This window comes from Elephas maximus, chromosome 12, assembly GCF_024166365.1.
Source record: "Elephas maximus indicus isolate mEleMax1 chromosome 12, mEleMax1 primary haplotype, whole genome shotgun sequence".
NCBI lineage: Eukaryota > Metazoa > Chordata > Mammalia > Proboscidea > Elephantidae > Elephas > Elephas maximus.
In genome coordinates, this window is record NC_064830.1 from 70,939,354 (window position 1) to 70,958,973 (window position 19,620).

Here is a 19,620-nt window from a genome sequence, read left to right on the forward strand (position 1 = left end):
GTTTTTGTGGCTGCTCGCTGTGACTTCTTCCCCATACCCTTGCGTCCTCCTGCCAAGAGACCAGGTGGCTGCTGGCCCTGGCTGCACTTTGGGGAGAACTGGGAGAAGGCGTTCTCTCTGGGAAGAGGGACCCTGCAGGCAGCCACGAGGCTGGGCAAACAGAGCCCTGGGTGCAAAGTGCACGCGTTCCTCGGGGCAGAGGCATCTCAGTGAGAGGGTGCCTGCCTGGTCAGCAGAACCTCCTTCAGTGGATGCTTTTGAGTGTTCCAAAGGATTCTATTAATTTGGCTTTTCCTTTGTTTTGCCCACAAAGTAACGTGGTGTATGTGAGCTATAAAACCCAAAGCCAAACCCACTGCCAGTGATTCGATTCTGACTCATAGAGACCCCACAGGGTTTCCAAGGCTGTAAATCTCTATGGAAGCAGGCTGCCACATCTTTCTCCCACAGAGCGGCTGGCGGTTTTGAACCGCTAACCTTTAGGTTAGCAGTCGATCGCTTTAACCACTGCACCACCAGGGCATACGAGCTATAGGTTAGGTGGATACAAAGATGTCATCCAGAGTGTGGTGGACTCACTCATATTCACTAATTCTCTTAGCCACTGAATGTCCATGACTTGCAGACACTGTGCCAAATGCTGGAGTCCTGCCCTCTAGGGGTTTATAGTCTACAAGCAGGCACATTCATAGGAATAAATACACAATTACAAGTTGCAATGTGTGCAATAAAAAGAATACAAAACAAAAACAAAAAACCATTGCCACTGAGTCAATTCCAACTCATAGCAACCCTGTAGCTCAGAGTAGAACTACCCCATAGAGTTTCCAAGCTATAATCTTTACAGAAGCAGACTGCCACAACTTTCTCCTGCAGAGTGGCTGGTGGGGTCAAACCACCAACCTTTCCGTTAGCAGCCAAGTGTTTAACCACTGCACCACCAGGGCTCCTCAAAGGTAAAAAATGGGAGAAGGCAAAGGACCAAACCAAAAAACCTGTTGCTGTTGGTCAATTCCAACTCATAGTGACCCTATAGGACAGAGTAGAACTGCCCCATAGTTTCCAAGGAACAGCTGGTAGATTCGAACTGTTGACCTTTTGGTTTGCAGCTGTAGCTCTTAACCATTGCGCCACCAGGGCTCCAAGACAAATGACAGGGGACTTAATTTAGAATGGGAAAACCAGCACAGGCCTCTTTAAAACAGACCGGAAATAAACAAAACAAAGACAAGAACCACATGATTTTATCAATCGATGCAGAAAAGGCATATTTGACAAAGTTCGACACACATTCATGATAAAAACTCTCAGCAAAAAGGAATAGAAGGACAATTCCTCAACATAATAAAGGGCATTTATACAAAGCCAGCAGCCAACATCACCCTAAATGGAGAAAGCCTGAAAGCATTCCCCTTGAGAACGGGAACCAGACAAGGATGCCCTTTATCACCACTCTTATTCAACATTGTGCTGGAGATCCTAGCCAGAGCAATTAGGCTAGATAAAGAAATAAAGGACATCCAGATTGGTAAAGAAGAAGTAAAAGTATCTCTATTTGCAGATGACATGATCTTATACACAGAAAACCCTAAAAAATCCTCAAGAAAACTACTGAAACTAATAGAAGAGTTTAGCAGAGTTTCAGGATACAAGATAAACATACAAAAATCAGTTGGATTCCTCTACACCAACGAAAAGAACATCGAAGAGGAAATCAAAAATACTTAGGAATAAATCTTACCAGAGATATAAAAGACCTATACAAAAGGTCAGCAGCTCAAATCCACCAGCCACTCCCTGGAAACCCAATGGGGCAGTTCTACTCAGTCCTATAGGGTTGATATGAGTTGGAACCAACTCGACGGGACCGAACAACAACAACATGGTAACTCTATGTTTAACATTTTGAGTAACCACCAAACTGCTTTCCAAAGCAGCTGCACCATTTTACATTCTCACCAGCAATGTATGAGGGTTCCAATTTCCCTACATCCTAATCCTTGTTATTGTCTATTTGTCTTTTTTATAGCCTTCCTAGTGAGTGTGAAGTGGGATCTCATTGTGGTTCTGATTTGTATCTCCCTGAAGCCTAATGATGTTGAGCATCTTTTCATGTGCTTACTGGCCATTTGTGTATCCTCACTGGAAAACCATCTATTGAATACTTGGCCCATTTTTAAATTGGGCTATTTGTCTTTTTATTATTGAGTTTTAAGAGTTATATGTATATTGTAAATATAAGTCCCTTATCAAATACATGATATGCAAAAATTTTCTCTCATTGTGTGGGTTGTCTTTTTACTTTATTGATGGTATTGTTTGTGGCACACGTTTTTCATTTTGATGAAGTCCAATTTTTCCCTTTTTTTTAATTGCTCCTAAAAATCAAACACCTATGCTCATCCAAAGACTTCACCAAAAGAGTAAAAACATTACGTACAGACGGGGAAAAAGTTTTTAGCTATGACATTTCCAATCGTTGTCTGATCTCTAAAATCTACATGATACTGCAAAAACTCAACTACAAAAAGACAACCCAATTAAAAAATGTGCAAAGGATATGAACAGACACTTCACTAAAGAAGACATTCAGGTAGCTAACAGATACATGAGGAAATGCTCACGATCATTAGCCATTAGAGAAATGCAAATCAAAACTATAATGAGATTCCATCTCACTCCAACAAGGCTGGCATTAATTCAAAAAACACAAAATAATAAATGTTGGAGACGTTCTGGAGAGACTGGAACACTTACACACTGCTGGTGAGAATGTAAAACAGTACAACCACTTTGGAAATCGATTTGGCACTTTCTTAAAAACCAGAAATAGAACTCCCATACGATCCAGCAATCCCACTCCTTGGACTATATCCTAGAGAAATAAGGAGACTTTACACAAACAGATATATGCACACCCATGCCACGTTCACTGCAGCACTGTTTACAATGGCAAAAAGATGGAAGCAACCAAGGTGCCCATCAATGGATGAATGGATAAATAAATTATGGTATATTCACACAATGGAATCTTATGCATTGATAAAGAGCAATGATGAATCTGTAAAACATTTCATAACATGGAGGAATCTGGAAGGCATTATGCTGAGTGAAATCAGTCAGTTGCAAAAGGACAAATATTGTGTAAGACCACTATTATAAGAACTCGAGAAATAGTTTAAATGGAGAAGAGAATATTCTTTGATGGTTACAAGAAGGGGGAGGGAAGAAGGGTGGGAGGGAGAGGGGTTTTCACTAACTAGTAGATAAGAACTATTTTAGGTGAAGGGAAAGACAACACACAATACAGGAGAGGTCAGCACAACTGGACTAAACCAAAATCAAAGAAGTTTCCTGAATAAACTAAAGGCTTTGAAGGCCAGCGTAGCACAGGCGGGGGTTTGGGGACCATGGTTTCAGGGGACATCTAAGTCAACTGGCATAATAAAATCTATTAAGAAAATATTCTGCATCCCACCTTGGAGAGTGGTGTCTGAGGTGCTGAACGCTAGTAAGCAGCCATCTAAGATGCATCAATTGGTCTCAATCCACCTGATCAAAGGAGAATGAAGAACATCAAAGGCACAAGGTAATTATGAGCCCAAGAGGCAGAAAGGGCCACATAAGGCCCTTTCTGAGACTACATCAGCCTGAGCCCAGAAGAACTAGATGGTGCCTGGCTATAACCGATGACTGTCCTGACAGGGAACACAACAAAGAACCCCTGAGGGAGCAGGAGAGCAGTGGGATGCAGACTCCAGATTCTCATAAAAAGACCAGACTTAATGGTCTGAGTCTAGAATGACCCCAAAGGTCATGGTCCCCAGACCTTCTGTTAGCCCAAGACAGGAACCATTCCCAAGCCAACTCTTCAGACACGGACTGGACTGGACTATGGGATAGACAATGATACTGGTGAAGAATGAGCTTCTTGGATCAAGTAGACTCATGAGACTATGTTGACATCTCCTGTCTGAAGGGGAGGTGAGAGAGTAGAGGGGATCAAAAGCTGGCCGAATGGACACGAAAAGAGAGAGTAGGAAGGAAGGAGTGTGCTGTCTCATTAAGTGGACAGCAATTAGGAGTATATAGCAAGGTGTTTATAAATTTTTGCATGAGAGTCCGACTTGATTTGTAAACTTTCACTTAAAGAACAATAAAAATTAAAAAATAAAAAAACAGACCTGAAGAATGAGAAGGAGTCAGAGAGATGAAGAGGGGGAAGAGCTCTTCAGGCACAGCAACAGCATGTGCGAAGGCCCTCAGGAAGGAAAGGACTTGACACATTCAAGCAGCTGAAAGGAGGGCAGTGTAGCTGGAGCCACATGAGCGAGAAGAGTATACGAGGTGGCATGGGACAGGCTAGGGCCAGACTAGGAAGGGCCAGGAGGTAAAGTGAGGAGTTTGAATTTCATTAACAACAACAACAACAAAAAAGCCATGTCAAGGAATGACGGACCCAATTTTTGTTTCAAAGAGATCACTCCAAATGCTGTGCAGAGAATGGACTGGAGGGGCAAGAGCGTTCACAGAGAGAAGGCTGCTGAAATTGCCCAGGTGAGCAATGGTGGTGCCTGCGATCAGAGTGGTGGGAGCCAGGAAGGAGAAAGGTGGACAAAACCAAGGCGTGCTCTGGAGGTGCAATGGACAGGGCTGTGGGTGATTTGGATGTGCAGAAGGTGGAAAGCAGGGGTCAGGAATGACTCCTAGGCTTCTGGGTAAACAAGCAAGTTTCTGGAAACCTGAGGAAGGAGCAGATTGGAGTGAAGATAAAGACTTCTGTCCTATTCCAGGACAGTCTGGTGGTGACACCAAAGGGCTGGGAGCCAGAAGGGCTGAGTTCTTGTCTTGACTCTCTACCTACTGTTTGGGGACCTGAAGTCAGCAAGGTGCTCCTCTACGTCTCAGTTCCCCCATCTAGAGGAAGTCAATAGAAACTAGAGTTAATGCATGTGTCGTCACAGCTACGCCTTGAAACAGACAGAGCCAATACCCTGCCTTCGTTTTACAAACGGGGAACTGAGGCATTAATATGACAGGTTTTTGGTTTGGGTTTTGTTTTGTTGTTTTACAAGGTTACACAGGGAATTTGGACATTCTTTCATTCAACAAATATTTCCTGAGTCGGGCGACATGTCAGACCAGTTCTAAGAGCTGGTTGGATGCTCTCTTAACCAACATTCACTAGGTTCACTAGAGGGGTTTACCAACACTCTCCATGCCCTCTGTAAAAAGATGGCCCAGGGCACGCTGAATGCTCGAGGCCGCAGGCCATTATCCTGCCCTCTGTGCTTCTGCACCTGCCCCGGAACAAGAATGCCTGTCAGACTCCACTGTGAGTTATCCTGAAATCAGATTTTTGCTAGGACTTATTTTTAAATCACTTATTTCTGTTAAAAATGAGAACCAGAGAAATGGTATATAAAAAGAGTTGCTGATAAAACTAGTTGAATGTTTTAGGAAGACTCAATAAAGAAAAAATTGGTAAAAATAAAATGCTGTCGGATTAGGTATTAGGGAGACAAGTTTAAAAAATGCAAAGAAAAAAAAGTCTAAATCTAGGAGAATTCTTCCCTTTGAATGCTTTCCAAGTGATTTTTTAACTGACCACTATATTTTTTTTATACTGGAAAACACCCCAACGGGTAAAGATTCACTAAAGGTGTTGTTTATGCAAGAAAGGCCACACGGCAGGCCATCTGTAAACTCATATTCCAAGGCAAGTCCTTGGCCCAGCCTCAAAAGACTGGTAAATGAATATACATTTATGGATTACAATAAAATGAAACTTTTTTTTAAATGACACATTTAAAGTATGAATATGTAATTTTTTATGATCCCCTCTTAATTTTTTTTTTTCTATGAACTAACCAACCATCAAGCTTCTACTGTTAGTAAAAAAGTTAACAATGGAAAATTTCTAATGAAAAATAAGGCATTCATGAGATTCTTGCTTCATGCCATAAACAAAAACTAACTCAAAATGAAGCCTAGACCCAAATGTAAGAGCTAAAACTATGAAACTCTAAGAAGAAACAGAGGAGTAAATCTTTGTGACCTTACGTTAGGCAAAGACTTCTTAGATATGACATCAAATGCACAAGCAATTAAAAAATGAAAAATTGGACTTCATCAAAATGAAAAACATTTGTGCCACAAACAATACCATCAATAAAGTAAAAAGACAACCCACACAATGAGAGAAAATTTTTGCATATCATATATTTGATAAGGGACTTATATTTACAATATACATATAACTCTTAAAACTCAATAATAAAAAGACAAACAGCGCAATTTAAAAATGGGCCAAGTATTCAATAGATGGTTCTCCAATGAAGATACACAAATGGCCAGTAAGCACATGAAAAGATGCTCAACATCATTAGGCTTCAGGGAAATACAAATCAGAACCACAATGAGATCCCACTTCACACTCACTAGCTATAATAAAGACAAATAGACAATAACAAGTATTAGAGAGGATGTAGGGAAATTGGAACCCTCATACATTGCTGGTGAGAATGTAAAATGGTGTAGCTGCTTTGGAGAGCAGTTTGGTGGTTCCTCAAAATGTTCGACACAGTGTTACCATGTTGTTGTTGTTCGGTGCGGTCAAGTTGGTTCCAACTCATATTAACCATATAGAACTGAACAGAACTGCCCCATTGGGTTTCCAAGGAGTGGCTGGTGGATTTGAACCGCTGACCTTTTGGTTAGCAGCTGAGCCCTTAACCACTATGCCACAGTGTTACCATATGACCCAGCAATTCCACTCTTTCCAAGAGAAACGAAAACATGTCCATACAAAGACATGTACGTGGATGTTCACAGCAGCATTATTCATAATAGTCAAAAAGCGGAAATAACCTAAACGTCCATCAGTGGGTGAATGGATAAATGGAATGTGGAATATTCATACAACAGAATACTATACAGCACAAAAAGGAGGGACGTTCTAATACATGCTACAACATGGATCAATCTCCAAAACATGCTAAGAGAAAGAAGCCAGACACAAATGAACACATATTTACATAAAATGTCCAGAAGTGGCAAATCTATAGATGTAGGGGATTAGTGGTTGCCTGAGCTGGGGGTGGCAACAAGCGACTGAAAACGTTCACAAGGTTTCTTTTTGGGAGATGGAGGGGGCCTAACATTAGATTGTGGTGACCGTCACACTGCTCTGCTAATTTACTAAAACTCTTTGAATTGTAAATTTAAAACGGTGACTTTTATGGCACATGCATTATACCTCAAGAATGTTATTTAAAAATAAAAAAAGTGGCATTCAAAAAGAAAAGTTCCTTTGTCTCCTGGAAATGTCACAATGGGAACTTTTCACACTGCTGTGTGCTGGTCACTGCACCTCTTGACTGATGCAGACAACAGGCGGACGGATAAATAACCAAACTTCCTATTTCAGTCAGAGGAACTCTCGTCAAATAACAGGTAACTGGGTTGACCTAAGTGCATGGTACAGTTAAAAGCATTTGTTTTCATCTTCATCATTGCCCTGTTGGAATTTTTAAAAACATTTTCAACTCCATTCAGACTTGGGAAAACATTTCCAGGCCTGGCATTTCTGGAAAAGTTCTTAGACAAGACCTGGAAGAAATGAAGTAAATTATTTTTTTCCTGAGATTCCACTTACTCACTGCCCCATAAGGGTTTCCAGAGAGGAACGAGAAGCCTTCGGGATGAGGAAATTCAGGTGCCTCCTCTCAAACAGCTGTAAAGGTTTAACATGTCCTGGGAAACCATTCTTCTAAGACAATCATCTGAGAACCCTGTTCTATAAGGGGGAAATTATTCTGATGGTAAAATAAACTGGAAAAACATATTAAGAACGATTCAATATAGGCAAATTTTAAAACACATTTTATCTTGATTTCTCTTCAAAATTTCTTCAAAACAGATGTAAACTTTTCAGAAAAACTATTTGTCAGGCAAAAGTAGTCCTGATTAGGACTTGTGTCAAGGCAATATAATTATCAATTTGCCAAATTAAAATGAGTATCTGAACACACCTTAGGAATGTGTGCCTTCTCAGGTGAGACTTCTACAATTTGTTTTTTATAAACATCCTTCGACAGAGCCTGGCAGATTATGTTCACGGGGAACAGATGACTGAAAACAAACTTCACATTTCCACACTACTGGAAGAAGTGGGTGGGCATATTGGTGTTACCCATAAATCACCAGGGGGAAATATGCTCTTAAAGTAAAACGCTCTTCCACTCAATTGCCAGGCTTCATGCACTTGAGAAACAAAGGGTTTAACTACCTACTTCTGGATGGGTTTTTGGTAGCAAGGAGTTCCTGGGTGGTGCGAACGGTTAATGCCCTGGGCTGCTACCTGAAAAGTTGGTGGTTCCAGTCACCCAGAGGAGCCTTGGAAGAAAGGCCTGGTGATCCGCACCCCAAAAATCAGACACCGAAAACCCTGTGGAGCACGGTTCTATTTCGACACACGTGGGGGTGCCATGAGTCGGAGTCAACTCAATGGCAACTGTATTTTTTGGAGGCTTTTTGTAGCAAACGTGAGGGTCGACACAGCTGCAATTTTAGGCACTGTTCACTACTGCTTTGAATAAATCAAATCCTTTAACTGACAGTGTGCATTTTGGCAAGTGAAGGAGAAAACCCAGTTCCTTTACTTTCTCTTCCCAAGTATGCCCTTGGGACAGCTCTCCTGGCTTGAGACTATACCCTCCCAAAGAGGGTATCCCTTACCTCTAAGAGCAACTCTCAAAGTCATCTGCAATGCTAACAGAGAATCAGGACCCAGGGGAGAGCCTATGAGAACAACTGGAGGCAGCTGGTGTTGAACTTCAAGACAACTCATCAACATAAGAGTAGGAGCTCTAAGCCCAACACTCCCCAAAGGTTGAGCCTCTGAAAGGTCCTACTCCTGGACACTGAGCATTCCTCCTGGGACTGCCTGGCCCACGGAGGGCCAACTTCACTAGTAAATGTTGTGAGAGTCAAAAGAGTCTGGTGTCATTTTGTCTTTTCCTATCTTGGCAGGGTAAGGGTACTGTCAATTCATCTTCTAAATCCCTCTCCATAACCACAACTCTTGTCCAACTGAATCGCTCTCTTGTTCTATGGTCCCTTTCAATCCATTCCCCACTGGGAGCCCTGACGAAGCTCCAGTGGGTTAGGGAACTTCATACAAAACCAAGAGTCGCCAGTGAGTCAGTTCTGACTCATGGTGATCCCAGGTGTGTCAGAATAGAGCTGTGCTCCCTAGGGTTTTCAGTGGCTGATTTTTTTGGAAGTGGATCGCCAGGCCTTTCTTCCTAGTCCACCTTAGTTTGGAAGCTCTGCTGAAATCTGCTCAGCATCACAGTGACATGCAAGCCACCTCTGACAGAAGAGTGGTAGCTGTGTATGAGATATGCCGGCCACAAAATCAAATCTGTGTCTCCCACATGGAAGGTGAGAATTCTACCACCTAACCACCACTAACTCCAGAGAATGCAATAGGAACATAATAAATATTTCCTGAATTGAAAAGAAGTACAGTAGAATAACAAGGAACTCTCATACTTTGCTGGTGGGAGTACTAATTGGTGCAGCCACTTTGAAAGGCACTTTGACAAGATCTAGGAAAGCTGGGGATGATTATACTCTATAATCTACAACTTCCCTCCTTCTGAAAGGAGGAAGGGAAGAAATGGTTACCCAAATCTGGAAAGAGAGTCCAGGAAGGCTGCCCTGAGAGAAGCAGTGACTTTCAGGTGAGGAATACAGACAGCCTAAGCCCACAGGAGTGAACTGGCGGGGGGGGGGGGAACCCTCGTATTTGTTGCCCTCTCCCTCTGGCCTCCTATCAGGGCACCCCACTGCCTGAACCAAATGGAAGCTAGAGGATATTGAGCCCACTGATGTAGCCCATGGATGTCGATTTCGTGAAGCACAGTGAAGAAGGGAGACAGTAGACTTGGAGAGGCAGAAGAAAGGTATTCAGCACATCTGTTATGGATTAAATTGTGCCCCCGCTCCCCCGCCCCCCAAAAAAAGGCATGCTGGAAACCTAACCCTTATACCTGTGAGGGTGATCTTGTCTGGAAACAGTTTCTTTGCTATGCTAATTAGATAAGATCCTAGTAGGGTGGATTTTAAATCTAATCACTTCCATAGTTATAAAAAGAGCAGACATACACACAGCGTGTGGGAAGACAGAGACCACGTGTGGACCATCTACAAGCCAAGGAACCAACGAATGCCCAGGACTACCTACAAGGATGGAACTGACATGGCCCAGACCTTGATTTGGACTTTTAGCCTCCAGAAAAGTGTGAGAAAATTAATTTCTGTTCTCTAAAGTCACCCACTTGTGGTATTTATCTTACAGCAGCACTACAGAACTAAGACAGCTTCCATCAACAGAAAGTATAAAGTATACACTCATACAGGGGAATACTGCCCAGCAAGAAAATGAGTGCATTAGAGCTACTTATAAATCTCAAAAACTTCACGTTGGGTGAAAAAGGCAAACTGCATTAACATATGCACAGAATGGCACTACAGCAGACTGCATTTTCCAAAATCAACCAGAATCGTATTTCTAGCCCCACATGCTCTTTCCAGAACCTTGCCACTCCCCCTGGAGGTGCAAAAAAAGAAAAGAACGAGGCTCTAGGGCTGAGAAGTACAGAAGCCTACTTTAGATAAGGTATCCAGGCAGTCTCTGAGATGGTGACTAACCTTTAAAATGAGGTGTAAAAGTTGAGAAGGAGCCAAGCTCACCAGTCCTACTACGAGTTGTGGGAGCAGAGAGAAAGCAGGTGCCAAAGCCCTGAGGAGAGAAAGGTCTTAGCCTTTTTAAATCCAGTTCAAGAAAACCAGTGTGGCAGGAAAAATGGGCAAGGGAAGCAGTGGCAGGCACGAAACAAGACATTATGGAGAGTATTTAGGGAGACTTCCCCAGGATTTGGAGTCTCTGGCTGGTACAGTTAAGTACTCGTCTACTAACCACAAGGATGGCAATTCAAATCCACCCAGAGGTGTCACAAAAGAAAGGCCTGGTGATCCACTTCCAAAATATCACAGCCATTGCAAAACTGTATGGGGCACAGTTCTGCTCTGACACACATGGGGTCGTCACGAGTCTAAATCAACTCTACAGCAACAGTTTTTTTTTTCCTCTGAGGATTACAAAGCCAGTGACTGCCTGGGAGGAAATTCAACTCCAGAGAGCCAAAAGCATGGAGCCAAGGAACCAGGAGGAAACTTCCCTCTGGACTTTGTAATATTCATTTGACGTTTAGTGTGTGCCTCACACTTGGTTACAGAAGTACTTCACATGGTCTATCTCTGTGAGGTGGGTTGTTATCAAGCCCATCTTTATAGTAAGACGTATCATCTAAATCCAAAATTCAACCACTTAACTCGACCACGGCTCTAGACTGCCTTTGCTCCGGACTGGTTCTGATGAACACTGTTCATGCTGTAGTGCATAACTCGTAGTAAATAACCATGATTATGGAGTATAAAATTCATCAATAAAAATATGATAAAATAGAACACAACAGAGAATCCCTGATGGAGCAGGACCACAGTGGGATGCAGGCCTCAAATTCTCATAAAAAGACCAGACTTAATGGTCTGACTGAGACTAGAAGGACCCCGGAGGTCATGGTCCCCAGACTTTGTTAGCCCAAAACAGGAACCATTCCGAAAGCCAACTCTTCAGACAGGGATTGGACTGCCCTGTGGGATAGACAATGATACTGGTGAGGAGAGTTTCTTGGCTCAAGTAGACACATGAGACTATGTGGGCAGCTCCTGTCTGGAGGGGTGATGTGAAGGCGGAGGGGGACAGAAGCTGGCTGAATGGACACGGGGAAGACAGGGTGGAGGGGAGTGTGCTGTCTCATTAGGGGGAGAGCAACTAGGAGTTATATAGCAAGGTGTGTATAAATTTTGGTACGAGAAACTGACTTGATTTTTAAACTTTCACTTAAGGCAAAATAAAGAATTTTTTTAATGATAAAATAACATCTAATAAAAATAACATCTAACATGTATGGGACGCTTATTGACGGTCACACATAACTTTACTGTTATTACTCCCATTTCATGGATGAGGACACTGAGATCCACCAGATTTGATCAGTAACGGGGCTACGACATCACTGGGAATCAGATCTAACAACAGAGCCCACGGTACTATTAACTATGTTTTCCTGCTTTACTCTCAGGGAGGTTAACTCAAGACCACGTGGTGCCAGGAACAAAACCCTCACGTGGACACTCGCCTACGCCATATTGCTTCTGAAAGGCCAAAGGGCGAGCAGTGCGACCGCTATTCCGGTCCCCAGCCCCCGGGTGCAGCCAGACCCGTTCCGGCTAGAGAAGCGCTCATCCGGACGAAAGGTTCCCGCAGCAAAAGGTTCCTGAGCCCAGGAGTTGCCCCCCTCCCCGGGAGGAGGGCCGGTGGTACCTGCGGAAAACGCATCGAGAGTCCTGCCCCGGGCTCTGTGGAAAACTCCCCCAGCGTCCACATCCGACATGGCGAGAGACCCTCTAGCTGCTCCTCAACACGCTGCGTGGGAGTGAGCGGCGTTAGCCCACACGGCCTCACCACCGAGCCTGCCCCGGTCGGGGCGGTGCCCTCCTGGGGGCGGGGCGGGGCGGGGCGGGCCCGCTGGGCTCCGCCGCTCGGAGCGCCGCTAGTGCTGCCTGGGCGGGGCGGAAGCGTGAGCGGCTCCTCGGGGATCCACGGGGGTGCCTGGCGAGTGGAGGCCCGTCGTCTGGGGGCAGCGTGATGCCGGGGGGCGCGCGGCGGAGGGGGGGGGCGGTAACCAATAAATATACCGGACACTCTCTTAAATTGGAATTTCAGGTTGACAAGGAGTAATAGTTATAAGTATGCCCCATGCAATGTTTGGGAGATACTTATACTCAAGAATCTTTCGTATTAAGAAATTCTAGTTTAACTGGGCGTTCTGTGTTTTACGTGGCAGCCCTTCCTTAAGGTAAACAGGGCCGGGTCCTGTCTCAGATTGCCCTCCAAGCCATCAGCTGTGATCCCATCCTGAGGCATCTTCCTCTTCAGCTTCCCAGTCATCATCACCATCATCGTCATAGTCGTGGTTCACCCTGGGCCAGGCACCGCCGAAGCACTTTGCTTACACCTCATTTAATCCTCACAACAGTTCTAGGAGGCAGGTGCTATCTTTAACCCCCTTGGTCAGACAGGGAAACGGGGGCTCAGAAAGAGAGAGAGAAAAAAAAAACTTTTGTCCTTGAGTCCATTCCAACTCATGGTGACCCTACAGAACTGCCCCATAGAGCTTCCAAGGACGGCTGGTGGATTTGAACTGCAGGCTTTTTGGTTAGCAGCCAAGCGACCTACAAAAGATAATACACATCTAGAAAAGTAAAGCTTCCAGCAGTCCAACTCAGATCAGTCCAGCTCAAAAGCCACTGCATGGCACTACTAAGCCAGAGTTGGTCAAACTTGTTAAAAATACGAATTCCAGGATACATCTACGGAATCCAAATCTTCAGAAGGGCTTGGTTTTAACAAGCACCCCCAGAGGGTTCTCATCATCTGCGAAGTTTGAAAAATGCTCTTCTGAACTAGCTGTTTGTATCTGAAGCACTCTCTAACCAGCTAAAATAGCCGGAAAGACTGTCCTCTAACCTTGGACAAGAGGCATGCATGAGACAGTAGATCAGCAGTTAAGAATGTGAATGCCCAGAGGGTTCTGGCGCCAGTCTGCCTGGGTTCTCATCCTGGCTCTAAGACTTGGTGGTCATGTGACCTTGAAAACCACTTAGTTTCTCCATGCCTCAGTTTCCCTATCTATAAGATGGGACCAGTAGAAGTATCTACCTTACAGGGCGGCTGCTGCAAAGTTTGCTGTTGTGTTAGGTGCCCTTGAGTTGGCGCCGACTCATAGTGACCCTGTGTACAACAGATCGAAACATTGCCCAGTCCTGCAGCATCCTCACACTCGCTGCTATGTTTGAACCCACTGTTGCAGCAGCTGTGGGTTAGGATTTACAACACATGTTTTGGGGGGACACAATTCAATCCATAATATCATCCAGTGGCTCTACCAGTGCATTTCCGGTAATGCCAAGAGAGCTATGCCCAACTGCTACCTGGTTCAAAAAGAGGGTATTTCACCAAGATAGTCATGATCCATTTATTTACTCATGCAACAGTCATTTGAGTGCCTGTGCCTCAAGTGCCCTGCTTGGTGACCAGGGCAGTCAGTGTAACTGCCCTCATAGAGCTTACAAGTGAGTTGGGCAAAACAACATTAAACAAATAATTACACCTGTAAAAATATAATTACCAACCATGCAAAGTGTTATGGGAGACAGGAACCGGGTACTATAAAAAAAGAATGGGGGGCTAGTTTAGATTGGGAGGGTGTGTGTAAGTGTGTACAGGAAGGCCTTTCCATGGAAGCAGCATTTAAGAAGAGGCCTTAGTGTTCAAATGGGATTTAGTACAAATGGGAGGGGTAGGAATCAGTCCACCCAAACCACATGACCGAGATTGGGGAGCATGGTTATCTTAAATGAGATCTGGGTACTATTACCCTGAGAAAGGGAGAATAAACCAGCCAGTTGCCGTCAAGTCCATTCTAACTCACGGTGACCCCATGTGTGTCGCAGTAGAGCTCAGCTCCGTAGGAACACCTCTGGGTGGACTGGAACCACCAACGTTTCGGTTAACGGCCAAGGGCTCAACTGTTTGCACTACCCAGGGATCCCCAGCTAGAAAAAAAAAGGAACCAATAGGTAATCCATATTCCAGGCATGAGCGTTGGGGAGTGTCGCGTATGGGCCACTGACTTCCATGCCCCTCCACACCCTTCCACCCTTTGTGACAGCTACAAGTGTAAAAAGTCCTCATCCAAAAGTGTTGTTATTTAGAGACTCAGCCACACTATTAAGAACATCACTTGCTGTGCTGGGTTGTATTACAGCCTCACTCCATGAAGCAGGCAGAACAATTTGTCCCAACATTAATTTGTCCTAGGCTGCTACACTTTTATAGTTCTTCTACTTTTCTTTTTTTTTTTTTTTGAACATTTTATTGTGGTTTGGGTGAAAGTTTACAGAGTAATTTAGTTTCCCATTTTACAATTTTCTTGTTTTTTATAATAGTGGTCTCGTACAATATTTGTCCTTTTGTAATTGACTTATTTCACTCAGTGTAATGTTCTCCAGGTTCATCCACATTGTGAGATGTTTTGGGGATACATCATTATTCTTTAATGTTGTGTAGAATTCCATTGTGTGTATGTACTACATTTTGTTTATCCATTCATCCGGTGATGGGCACTTAGATTGTTTCCATCTTTTTGCTACTGTGAATAATGCTGCAATGAACATGGGTGTTCATATATCTATTTATGTCACGGCTCTTATTTCTCTAGGATATATACCTAGCAGTGGGATTGCTATGAGTCAGAATTGACTCGACGGTAACAGGTTTTATTTTTTTTAAGTGGGATTGCTGGATCATACAATATTTGTATTTGTAACTTTTTAAGGAAGTGCCACACCGTTTTCCACAGTGTTTGTACTGTTTTACATTCCCAAGAGCAGTGTATGAGAGTTCCAATCTCCTAACACCATCGCCAGCATTTGTTTTCTGGTTTTTTTTTTTTTTTTTGATCATTGCTATTATTGCCGAGATGAGGTGATATCTCATTGTTGTTTTGATTTGCATCTCTAGTATCTCCCCCTCATTGTCAGTGGTGAGCTATCACCTCTCACTGTTTCTAGTATCTGCCTCTAGCAAGTCTTCACTGCAGCCTCCTTCCCTTGTTCAGATGCTTCCTTTCCCATCACCCAAGTCTGTAAAACCAGATGACAAACGTTGTTAGGATTGTGAGCTGGATTGGTTTATGGACTGCCAGTGAGCTTGGGATAAGAGCCTGTGGCCTCATTCAGAGAAAGATGCTTGGATTTTAGTCTCATGGGCACTGTCATTCCTAGTTAGATCATCAGAGGCCCTTTCTCTGGAAGCACTGGATTTCCAGGTTTGGGCTCCTAGGTCAGATTGATTTCACCACTGTGGAAGGAAGGAAGACATTCTGGTGCAGCACCTTTGAGATAAGTGGAAACGTGAAAGCACATCATAATTACTGAGCAACATGGGCATCAGATACCCCTCACCTTTACCCAGCCCTGACCTCTACCTATTCGGGTGGGACCAGGGAGGGATCCTCAGATGGTGTCTTGCTCCTGTGTATGTGACTGTTTTTCTGTTTTCTTTTATAAGATACCACCAGGAAGAGATTAAGATTAGGACCCACCGTACTTCTGTATGCTTTCCTTAATTTAACTGAAAACATCTGCAAAGAAAAGCCCTATTTCCCCAAACAAGGTCACATTCATGGGCACAGATGTTAGGACTTCAACATATCCTTTTAGGGGACACAGTTCAATCCATAACACGTACCGTTTGGCTTTCAGAGTTTTTACGTCTTTGAAAACTTGTTGCCATTGGATTTCATCATTTATAACCACAAACAGTAATTGATTTACAGGCTAAACTGGTGTCATGGATTGAATTGTGTCCCCCAGAAATGTCTAGGCCATGATTCCCACTATTGTGTGATTGTCCACTGTTTTGTCATCTGATGTGATTTTCCTACATGTTGTGAATTCTACCTCTATGATGTAGATGAGGTGGGATTAACGGCAATTATGTTAATGAGGCAGGACTCAATCTATAAGATTAGGTTTTGTTTTAAGTCAATCTCTTTTCAGATATAAAAGAGAAGCAAGCAGAGAGACATGGGGACTTCATACCACCACGAAACAAGAGCCAGGAAAATAGCACATCCTTTGGACCCGGGGTCCCTGTGCTGAGAAGCTACTCAACTGGGGAAGATTGATGACAAGGATCTTCCCCTAAAGCCAACAGAGGAAGCCTTCCCCTGAAGTAGGCGCCCTGAATTTGGACTTTTAGCCTCCTAGACTGTGAGAGAATAAATATCTCTTTGTTAAAGCTAACTACTTGTGTTATTTCTGTTATAGCAGCACTAGATAACTAAGACAGCTGGTGAGTCAGGTGACCTGAATTTAACCCCATTTATTCTGACTTGACAGCAATGGGTTGGGTTCAGTTATTCCTGTTACTAGCTCTGTGACCTTAGGTAAGTCACTTAACCTCTCTGAGCTTTGTTTTCCTCAACCGTAAAGTGGATATATATATCATCATAACAAATTATCATGAACTGGGTAGCTTAAAACAACAGAAATTTATTCTCCCACAGTTCTGGAGGCTAGAAGTCCAAACTCAGGGTGCTGGTAGTGCCATGCTCTCTGTGAAGGCTCTAGGGGAAGATCTTTCTTTCCTGGCTCCTGAGAGCCCAGGTCTTCCTTGGCTTGTCACACCATAACTCCTATCTCTGCCTCCATCTTCACATGACCATCTTCCCTCTGTGTATCTGTGTCTGTGTCTCCTTTCCTCTTTTTATAAGGACACCAGTCATATTGGATCAGGGCCCACCCTAAAAAAACACCCAAACCCATTGCCTTCGAGTTGATTCTTACTCATAGTGACCCTACAGGACAGAATAGAACTGCCCCATAGAGTTTCCAAGGAGCAACTGGTGGATTCAAACTGCTGACCTTTTGGTTAGCAGCCAAACATTTAACCACTGCACCACCGGGGCTCCGGCATAACCTCATGTTAACTAATTGCATCTGTAAAGACTCTATTTCCACACAAGGTCGCCTTCTGAGGTTCTGGGAAAGACACGAATTTTGAAGGGCCACAATTCAACCCAGGACAGCGGACTTAATCATGTCTATCTATACACTGGGTGGGAGGATTCAGTGACATAGAGTATTTAAAGTACGTATCACAGTACACGGAAGCCCTGGTGGCGTAGTGGTTAAGTGCTATGGCTGCTAACTAAAGGGTCGGCAGTTTAAATCTGCCAGGCGCTCCTTGGAAATTCTATAGGGCAGTTCTACTCTGTCCTATAGAGTCACTATGAGTCGGAATTGACTCAACGGCACTGGATTTGGTTTTTGGTTTCATCACAGCACACAGTAATTGCCCAATAAATAACTTGTTATTATCATGGTTGTTATTATCTCAGAGAAGCCACTCAAGGCTTCCTGGCAAGGCAGCACCCTCAGGCTCCCAGTTACTGATGCAGGGTCTCCTGATGTTCAGACCCCAGGATGGAGAATTTGAGCTCAACAACCATCCTCAGTGAAATCTCACACCGGCAGAAGTACTTTCGCCTACCCTGTTTCCTCAGACTGTACTGGGCAGTATGGTAGCCACTGGCCAAGGGTGGCTCTTTAAATGTAAATTAAGTAAAATTAGTTTCTCCGTCACACTAGATACATTTCCAAGTGCTCAAGAGCCACCTGTGGCTAGGCTTGCTAGACATAGCAACTAAAAATATAGGACGCCCAGTAAAATTTGAATTTTTGATAAACAATAAAAGATTGATTAGTGTAAGTATGGTGAGACATACTTTATATGAAATTCAAACTGCACTGGATGTTGTATATTTTATCTGGCAGCTCTAGGCTTGTTGTAGCTGCCATCAAGTTGGGCTCCCACCCATGCGCAACAGAATGGAATGCTACCCAGTCCTGTAGCATCCCCACGATTGGTTGCAGATAGGACTATTGTGATCCATAGGGTTTTCACTGGCCAATTCTTTGGAAGTGGATAACCAGGCCTTTCTTCCTAGTCTGTCTTAGTCTGGAAGCTCTGCTGAAAGTGGTTTAGCATCACAGCAACACACGAGCCTCCACTGACAGAGGGCTGGTGGCTGCACATGGGGTGCAACGGGCGTGAATCAAACTCGGTCTCCTGCATAAAAGGCAGGAATTTACTACTGAACCACCACTGCCCCTGTAACTCTAGACACGTGGCTACCGTATTGGGCAGGACAGTTGTAGAATGTTCCCAACACTGCAGAAATCTCCTTTGGACAGTGCTGCTTCAGAACACCCAACAGCAACTTGTACCCAGTGAACTGTCTCTGTTACTTCTGCCCTTTGTACGATAGCTCCTCATTGACGTTCAGAACACAAACAGCCCAAAGTATCCCTAACTATTCTAATAAAGTTCTTGGTCTTTGCAGCGGATACTAATTATTCCTACTTTTTTTCACGTATAACCCAGAAACTTGTATTTCATTTTCCCACTTAGGCTTTTGTTTATCCATGTATTTTCTGCTCTGTCTCCCCTGCATTGCCTAATACCCCTTGTAAATAACCTTTTGGCATGATTGTTGGGCTCATTTCTCCTTCCCAGTCTTCATTTTCCTCCACTGAATAGCGAATGCCCCCTCCTGAAGCATTTAAATATCTCACAATTACTCACTCTGGGTTGTGGAAAATCCCTTCATCCTTTCTTAACAAGAATAAGAGTTCTCTCTAGAGCTGCAATCCTCTCAAATCAGTTGCACATGGCATGTACAGTTTAAGCTCCCTTGAGCCACCAGTAAGTGCTACAGCTGCTAGCCAAAGGGTCGGCAGTTCGAATCCGCCAGGCGCTCCTTGGAAACTCTATGGGGCAGTTCTACTCTGTCCTATAGAGTCGCTATGAGTCGGAATCGACTCGACGGCACAGAGTTTGGTTTTGTTTGGTTCGAG

General features: G+C 43.9%; 1 protein-coding gene across 1 annotated transcript in view; it reads right to left on the reverse strand.

Moving 5' to 3' along the window:
- Window positions 1–12,635, reverse strand: part of CPPED1 (calcineurin like phosphoesterase domain containing 1) — a 134,712-nt gene extending 122,077 nt beyond the window's left edge. Inside the window, exon 1 of the mRNA XM_049902700.1 lies at window positions 12,458–12,635. Within this exon, the coding sequence (XP_049758657.1) occupies window positions 12,458–12,527 (70 nt within the window). The 5' untranslated portion in view covers window positions 12,528–12,635. The remainder of the gene's footprint in view (window positions 1–12,457) is intronic.
- Window positions 12,636–19,620: the final 6,985 nt, after the last annotated feature.